The sequence below is a fragment of the Anastrepha obliqua genome, chromosome 1, assembly GCF_027943255.1.
Source record: "Anastrepha obliqua isolate idAnaObli1 chromosome 1, idAnaObli1_1.0, whole genome shotgun sequence".
Classification (NCBI taxonomy): domain Eukaryota; kingdom Metazoa; phylum Arthropoda; class Insecta; order Diptera; family Tephritidae; genus Anastrepha; species Anastrepha obliqua.
The window spans coordinates 55,273,342-55,282,761 of record NC_072892.1 but is presented as its reverse complement, the minus strand read 5'-3'; the positions used below and the strand labels follow the sequence as shown (position 1 = coordinate 55,282,761).

General features: G+C 38.0%; 1 protein-coding gene across 1 annotated transcript in view; it reads right to left on the bottom strand.

Annotated features, from left to right (window-relative positions):
- Nucleotides 1-1,235: 1,235 nt before the first annotated feature.
- LOC129247337 (esterase B1) overlaps nt 1,236-9,420 on the bottom strand; it is a 60,713-nt gene continuing 52,528 nt past the window's right edge. Inside the window, exons 4-5 of the mRNA XM_054886445.1 lie at nt 6,896-7,629; nt 1,236-2,655 (exon numbers count right to left, since the gene is read on the bottom strand). Of these exons, the coding sequence (XP_054742420.1) occupies nt 1,945-2,655; nt 6,896-7,629 (1,445 nt within the window). The 3' untranslated portion in view covers nt 1,236-1,944. The remainder of the gene's footprint in view (nt 2,656-6,895; nt 7,630-9,420) is intronic.

Genomic DNA, 9,420 nt, shown 5'->3' with positions numbered 1-9,420 from the left:
TATATATTGTATAATATATACAATTGGCATTTACCCACTTTTTGGGTGTTTGACTGAGTACCTTCTCCAATGCTTCTTAATGTTGTTTCAAATATGAAGAGACCTATAGTTTTATGCCACCTCCGAACAGCAGTGGAATTTTAAGAAGATATTTTATATTTTTAAAATTGGCGCGTACACCCTTTATGGGTGTTTGGCCGAGCTCCTCCTCCCTTTTGTGGCGTGCGTCTTGATGTTGTTCCACAAATGGAGGGACCTACAGTTTCAAGTCGTCCCAGACGGCATTATAAGCCAATTGACTCTACACAAAGGAGGCATTGTATGGACTTTCACCAGACATCTTAAGGACCTGGACTTTGCCGATGACATCTGTCTCCTCACTCACAAACTCACTGACCTGCAAGCGAAGGTGGATAGATTAGTCACGCTGGCCCGCACTGTCGGATTTGAGGTCAACATAGCCAAGGCGAAGTCTATGAGAGTCAACAACAATAAAGCAAGACCTATAATGTTTGACGGGTGTTCGGTCGGATTTGTCGAAAGCTTGTGCTACCTCGACTTCGCTATCACGGCAGACAGCGGAGCAGATGAAGATGCCAACTTCAGGCTAAACAAAGCAAGGACAGCGTTCGGGCGAATGCATACCGAATGACGGAAATCGCAAATATCCAAATGCTCTAAACTGCGAATATTCAGCTTATTCAGGTGAAGGTCAAGTGAAACATGGCTGGTCTCCAACATTATCACACCGAGGATACAATTTTTCGTCAACAAATGCCTTTGCTTCGTTTGTAGTCTGACCGAACACCATCAGCACCGAGACGCTGAGGAGATCAACGAAAGAGGAATCCATCCTATCGCAAATGCAGAAAGTGGCGATGGGTAAGTCACACGCTTAGAAAACCACCAGATAGCATCACGAGAATGACACTGGACTGGAACCCGCAAGGCAGCAGAGGTCGCGTTCGGTCAAAAAATACTTGGAGAAGGTCGATGTTGCGCGAAGTAGCAGTTGCAGACATCATATGGGAGGGCGCAAAGACACAGCCCAGAATCGTGTATGGCGGAAGAGTCTTGTTAAGGCCTTATGCTACCGAGCGGAGTGAACAAGGAAAAAACAGAAAAACTATTAACTAAGGAGAAGAACGTTTTAAATAGAATTACATACCATTTGTTCCAGAAGAAAAGTAACACAGTTCTTATTTTCCATTTTTATTAAATAAAAAATTCTTACATTTATATTTTATATAAAATTTTCTTTATAGAATCAAATATTTATGGCTTAAAAATTACTTAACATGCTTTCACTGGCTGCGTGTGCGCAAAATTGCAATATCCCCCAGAGCAAAATTATATACAGGGTGGCGCAAAATTAATCATCCATTTTGTTTTTGAATAACTTACTTACTAAATGCAAAAAAATATATATATTTTGATTAATGGAAATCTTAATTTTGACCTTTACGCGCTCTATTGCTTGTCTGTTTGTCATGGGTGTCAAATACGATTGAAAATTATAAATTTTCCTATATGATAATTAATTTTGCGCCACCTTGTAAGCACATAGGTACATATTTATAAATATATTTGTTTTCAATTAGAGTGTACAATAATTGTACAATAAGCTCCAATGACTTTAGCAACTAAGTAACCAAATATCTACAACATTTGATGCATTATAAACTTTTCCGAGTTAGCATTAAAAGATATAAGTTTGTGCGACTCACTTTTAAAATTTTTTTCGCCCAATATCACCTGTGTAATTTGCACTTTCTATCACTTCACATCATTCACGTAGACACTTTACCTTAATTACACTGCGCTTTGCGTTGCACCGACTCATCGACCCTCTTACCGCAATCAATTACGCAACTAACAAACGAGCAGACTTACCAAGAATTGAACCATAGGTATGAGTGTATGCATGTACACATATATGTGCACTCAATAGAGTAATGTTCTATCTGTATACACTTCATCCCAAAAACGCAACTTTTCTGCTTCTGGCAGATCGATCACCTCCAATTCATCGGATATATTCAAACATTTGAATACTTCTGTGTTGCGTGAAACTGGCAGCCATGGTTGCTGTGGTGGCATTTCGTGTTCCGCCAGTGTTGCATTCACCTCTAGCGCCAATTCCACCCCATCTCTGACACTATCATCATAACTACTCTCTCGGCTATGCTGTTGGTTATGCTCTAACTCCTCTTCCGCATTGCCCTTCTCTTGCCCATTTTGTACGCCATTGCTTTTGCCATTTGTATTGTTTAAAGGAACTTGTTGTTGTTGTTCGTGGTGCGGCTGCCGATGGTGATGGTGATAATGGTAACTATGGTCATGCCCTTCATTCATGGGTATATTGGGATTACCGCATTCAGCAAAACGCACCAGCATTGTGGTCAACCGACGTATGGTGCGAAATTCGGCGCTGCGCTGTTTCAACTTCTTGGCGCCCGCATTGTAGAATAAGTAGGAGAGATCATCGGCGTGACAGGTGCCGCGTACATTGCGACCACAGGTGATGATGCGCATAAAATTGAAGTGTTTCGAATCGAAATCGAAGCGATAAAGGTAAGTGGGCGCATTTGCATATTCTAGACGTGAGAGCAGCGTTCGCTGAATGCCATGCCAGAAGTATTTGTAGCCGAAGAGCTGTAATGAAGTGGAAATTTTGCAATGCACAAGCAATATAAGCATATGAAATGAATACAAAAAGATCGACATGTGGATATTTCAACAATATTTAACTAAGTAAGTGAAGTGATTCGTTGGTATTTCACTGAAATTCATACACTTATGGAGCAATTATACAAATTCTACTGATTGCAAGGAGTTATTCAAAAAATTTGATTTATTTAGAAGTAAGGGGTTTTTTTAGCTGCATCGATATTGATAACTATGGTTTGACAACTGAGAACAGCAAACTATTGAGTAAGGTTTATCAAGTCATCATGAATCGCCAAAACAAAGCTTCGAAATTGTGGAAACTTACTTTGAAAAAACAAATAAATCTGTTCGCGAAGTTTATAAAGCGAAGTGTTCAAGAAGACGGTGAAATGTCAATTCGTCGCCGTTCTCAATTGTTGTTCTTTGTCGTTCGACTACGTGGATCATTTTACGTGAGCAGCTTTTTAGCAAAAAATTAAAAATTCTTCACTGTTGCACTAAACTTCTGATGTAAGAAAAAAGTGTTAGGCTTCAATTGAAGCCTATCATTATTTCTATCGACTGTCATTATTCCTACACTGTATAACAAAATCAAAGTGTTTCTAAAATAGCAAGGTTGCGGCAATGGATTCTTGGTTAGGGGAAACAAAAATATAATATCGGCAATTTGAATATTTACGTCAGAATTTTTTTCTGGGGTCTCAGAGCTCCACTTCTTGTATATTCAATTGGTAAAACGCCACGTGATGAGGCAACGGATTCTGGTAGAGGGAGCAGAAACAAAATATACCTGTATATGAGAATTATATGGTGTTTATGTTGTTTATTTTCAAGCGTCTGGAAATTTGCATAAATACCTTGAATTTTCAAATTGCATGGGAAATGAAATAAATTGTACGAAAAATAGCAAATTCAACCGCCGTCAGGCAGTCAAATGGCAGGATCATAGGATTTTGCAAAAGGAATTCCGCAGACAATAGCTTAGAATATGAATGTATTGATATAGGAAGGGGAGCATAGATTAGGGCAGCATTTATTACACTGATCAAAGAAATTGATGAAATTGCAACTTTTGTCTGATGATTAAGTTTTATCACTTGATGCTTACGAATTTGACGTCGCTGATTCTAAATAGACGCTCAATTAATTTGTGACAGCTCCTGTTTACGAGGTACAGTTTTCGTTAACAATTCGTTGTTTTTTATGGCTCGTATACTGAAAAATTATAAAAAAAGGGTTTTTAGTATATTTTGACATGGCATCGTCAAGACGAGTTTGTGTGAATAATCCAAACCAATTTTGTTCCATTTGCGGAGAGTATATGTTTAAAGAATACCGATTAAATGTGACACCGTTCGTAATTGAGGCTTACAAAAATTACTTTGGTCATCTGATCGAAATGAAAAATAAGCCTTGGATTCCTCAAAGGCATGCAAATTGTGGACAAATAAGAAAAGTATTGGATTTAGGTACGAAATTGCTATGATCTGGAAGGCCCCCGTGAATCGCCACGACGACTGTTATTTTTGTTTGGTTAACATAACTGGCATTAGCCGGAAAAAACGAGACAAATGGAAATATCCTTGCATATGGTCGTCATATACGAGGTGTGTTCAAAAAGTATCGCGAATTTTGTGTTTTTTTTTTCAAAAATTATTTATTTATTCATTAATATCTATTTTGTCCCTTTCAAAGTACATAATCCCTATGAGATATTATGCACTTGTGTCAACGTTTTTTCTAATCTTCGAAGTACTTCAAAAATCATTTTTTCTTATCTTGTTCCGCTCCTCCTTCGATGCCGTCTTTATCTCGTCAATCGTAGCGTGACGCCGTCCTTTTATGGGCGTCTTCAGTTTCGGGAACAAGAAAGAGTCACGGGGGGCCAGATCTGGGGAGTACGGTGGCCGTGGCATCATTAGCGTGTTGTTTTTGGCCAAAAAGTCGTACACAAGCAACGTTGTGTGAGCACGGGCGTTATCGTGATGCAAGAGCCAATTTTTGTTCTTCCACAATCCGGGCATTTCTGGCGGATTGCTTCGTGCAAATTGCGCATTACTTACAGGTTACATTCCTTATTTAACGTTGTACCCTGTGGCAAGAGCTCATGGTGCTCAACGCCCCTGCAATCGAAGAAAACGGTAAGCAAAACTTTTACATTCGACCGAACTTGATGATCGAGCTTTGGTTTCCACGTCATAACCATAAGCCCACGATTCGTAACAAGTTATGACCCTCTGGAGCAAATTTGGGTCGTCGCGAAGAGAGTCCACTATCTCATTAGCAATGTTCATGTGATGCTGCTTTTGGTCGAAATTGAGCAGTTTTGGTACGAATTTTGCGGCGACCCGTCTCATGGCCAATTATTAAAAAAACACGAATGGCACGAACCAATCGATATGTCGAGGTTCTCAGAAACCATACCATATTGTTCACTTCGTAAATTTTTTTGTCTGTTTTTGAAGTGCTCGGGTATCCGACATGCTTTTCATCGTTCATATCTTCTCAGTCTTCTGAGAACATTTTGTACCGCCCATAAACGTTGCTTCTCCGTAAGACACAGTCAACATTCGGATGCAACCGCGCACTTAATTTCGATTTTCACACAAAATTTGATACAGGTTCTTTGATCCATCTTTTTGAATACGTAAAAATCGGAGACGAGCCGAAACACGTGCAAGCAAAGCAGCTGTCAACAATTAGCTAAACATTCAAAATGGCCGAATTCGTCGACATGAGTGAGAGACATGAGTACCAACATATCGCCACAAAAAAAACGAAATTCAAATATAATATACGTAACATGCGAAAATTCAAAATTCGCGATACTTTTTGAGCACACCTCGTAGAAGGGTTTAAAGCGCTAAGATATTATCTGAACCTTAAGCTGTTCCATCACAGGAGGAGTCTATGCATTTAAAGGCGAATGATTTCTGTAGGGATAGTGACTTTGAATGTGGCCTGGAAACGCCAAGGCCATTTAACCAAGATGATTTAAACTAGCTTATCAGAGATTTGGGGCTATCAAAGTTTGCTTCTGAACTTTTGGCTTTTAGGCTAAAAGAAAGAAACTTAGTAATAACTGAAACTAAAATTTCTTATTACCGCACAAGAGAACAAAATCTTCTTAAATATTTTTCAGAGGGATAGGATATAGTGGATTAAAATGTACTACAAAAATGTTTCTATGAAAATTCTTCTATAAGTCTCCTAATCCTTTATCGTAATATGGTATTGCAGTTTTGATTCAATTTTATTTTCAAATTAAGTATTATAAAATAATTCAAACTAGATTAATCCATCGAATATATATTTAGTAACAAAAAAAAAAAAAACCCCAAAAAATGTTCTATGATTTTGTGACACTTCGAAATAACCTCCCTTTTACGCAAGTGAGTGAAAAAACAAAGTTGCATTGCGTGTGATTCATATCAAAAAACGACAACAGAGTAAAATTTAAATACTTTTTGATAAAATAAAAATCTTTTCATCTTTCTCGTCGGATAATAATTTATGCGGTTTTCAACTGCTTTCAACTACTCTACACTGTCCTCATTGAACCAACCTATGACTTTAATATATCCAACACGGCTTGTTATTTTTATATTGGCTACTTACAGCCAAGTTATTCAGGGAACTTTTTCCTAAAATATTGAACCTTCTTCTATCCAGAGCCATGCACCCGCATAGAAAGTGTTCTATAGGCTCTTCTTCTTCAATGTCTTTCCAGCTTCTGCAATAGTCGTTATAGGGTGCTCCGAGTCTACTGGCTTATGAAAACTAAACAAAACTTATAAAAACTAAACAAAACTATTTCTACCGTGAAACAAATCTTTTTTTTCACTGCTTTCCCAATTCACTGCTTTCCTAATTCGTAAAGGGTTAATAAACCAAACCAACCAGTTTGTAAAATGTAAGTGAAAACGCTTTGCAGGAGATGCTAACTTCAGAATACAAAAGGCTCTGTGCAAATTGAAGCATTCTGTGCATAGTTATTTGCGAACATACAAGCATACTAATTTTTTAAGACTTCAATCATGCCAGAGAAAATCAAGGTACTAATGGTTGGATGCAGGGAGCTTTCATTTACTAATCAAATTACTGAAAATTAGTTAATTCAGTCATCCGAACGAATTAATCAGTTCAGCAGTTAACCAACGAATTTACTAAGACATTTTACCAAAACAAAATATTTGCATATACACATACACATACGTATACTCACATCCGCATATTGCAGTACCGTCTCCCAACTCGGTTGACTATCGCCAAAATATAGTCGCAACAGCCGCTCTCCGTATTCCTTTCGCTTATCTGCACTCACACAAGCATCGTCCGGCACCAAATATGACGCATCATCACTCAATTTGCTCATTAACTCCGGATATTTACGAGCCTCAGTAAATATTAGCAATCCCTCTGAGCTGTTGCCACCAATGAGCATTGGTATCGCATTACCCCAAGCGTTGCGCATCATTTCCACAGGCGGGCATGGTATGACGCAATGTTTGCTTTTATATGGCTCCACTGACGGTCCAAAACCGAACATCATGCGTTGGTGACGCTCGTCTGTGGTGAGTAGGTCTTCACTGACTTTCATCATGGCGCTAGCCTTGCAGTGTTGTAAGTGTTCCAAAACTTTGCCATCAACATTTTCGCCGCGATAACCAGTGGCTTTAGCCAGGCGGTAGGCCCAATTGTGTTGTGGTACGTTGGCCCAAGGAGCTAAAGCAGTGCCGGACATGAGTACACATTTGTGAAAGAGTCCACGCGTTTGTTCAGTTAGCAGCATATAGTGCGTTGAAGCAGCGCCCGCACTCTCGCCAAATACGGTTATATTGTCAGGATCGCCACCAAAGAAATGACAATTTCGCTTTACCCATCGCAGGGCCATCACTTGGTCCTTGAGGCCAGCATTACCGGGAACATCCAATTGAGGGTCTTCGAGTGTGAGGAAACCTAAAGTGTGGAGAAAGTGGAAGAATAGATTTGGATAATTGTTGGTGTGGCAAAAAATTGTAAAAATTTTTATTGGCTGGGAAGTAAAAAATAAAAAGAGGTGATCATCTATCGGTAGATGCTTTCAGTTTATCATATGTCGCTATGTATACATTGCATTGGATTGTTCTATCCGGCAAGTTAAAGGTGGTATTAAGCATGAGAAGAAGTTCATTAACAATTTTGAGTTTAGTGAATCCAGCTGAATATTACTGCATTCAAAAATGTGGGTAAAAAAAGAAAAAATTCTTTCCATTCTTCAGCACCACTTCGACCACTGTGGAAGTCAGAGCAGCCGGCCAAACCCAATAAGAAAAACATCGAATGCAATAGCAGAGCTATAACTAAGAGCTATAACATTTCTGTTCTGGTAATACGGCGCACACTGGGGATTTTTGTACAGAGATGCGGAAAAAAGTATACATCCCAAAAAATATTTACATTTTTACTACTAACGAACTTGTATATGTTTGTGTATGAAAAGAAAATGTCTAAAAACTATTTTTTAAAAAAATTAAAAAAAAATTTTTTTTTTTAAATTCATAAATAAATATTTACGCACAGGATACATGTAAGTTCATAATTCTGAATTACCCTCAAAATGTCAAAACAAAATTAAAAGTGTTTCGTTATCATTATGCACACACTAGAAAGCGTTTAGTTATTATCATTGCCAAAAAATAATCAGTGGCGCCTGGTGGCACCTGCAATTGATTAAAACTGAAAGAGACGTTATTAAGCAACACGTTGATACTAGTTTCTGAAAAATAAAAAATTGGAAGTCGGCTCAAGCAAAAAGAAAAAAAACCACCTTGGGCTTTGAAGTTTTTTCTTAGTCAGTTCAATACTATAAAAAAATTATACTTTTGACATATCTATAAAAAAAAAACTGTAAGTCGGAGTTTAGTAATTCTTTTTGATTTTATTGTTGGTTCTATTCTAGAATTTAGAAATACCATTAAACATTGCGTAAGTGGTATGTTGCAAATTTGACTTTTTTCCGCAAAATCCCCAGTGTGCGGCGTCGAAGATGAGGTTAAATCATTACTTGCAAAAATTTCTATTACTCGGAAAAAAGTTGGGATGGAGCCTTTTCTAAAACGCATAGCACAATACTCCTTTCGATTAGGACTACACTACTGCCAGCACGGATCAGAAGAGTATGGAAAATATCTTAATTATAATATCATACTAAATTATATTGAGTTTTTGCGTGAACTTATTCAAAAGGGACTGGGTTAGAAACCTGTTGTGGTTAGCAACAGTTTTGAAGCAGTTTTTTTCTCATACTAACGCTCTGTATACCAAAAATAAAAGAAATCACACCTTCTGTTTTTCACTTAAATAAAAGATAATTAATTTTCTTTTAAAATAGTAATGGAAAAGAAAGTATTCGATAACATCGCGTGTAAATTTTGATTACGTTTACTAAGCATTGTCTCTATTTCCTTAAAATTTCTACTGTTTCTCAGGCAGAAGTATCATATTTGCGATCCTGCATGCATGCAAATGCTTAGGAAACGTGGGATCGAAGAAGATATTAACTTTTTTCCGATAGTCAAGCCGCGATGAAGGCTCTGACGATGCCATGGTGCAGATCCAAACTAGTCAACTCCCGTAAGACAGAGCTCAAATCTCTTGGGTATGCAGGTGACATTTCTCTGATCTGGGTTCCAGGACATAAGAACATAGAGGAAAATTAAATTGCTAATGAGCTTGCCAGGAAGGGGACTGAATTGGTTTCAGAGACCT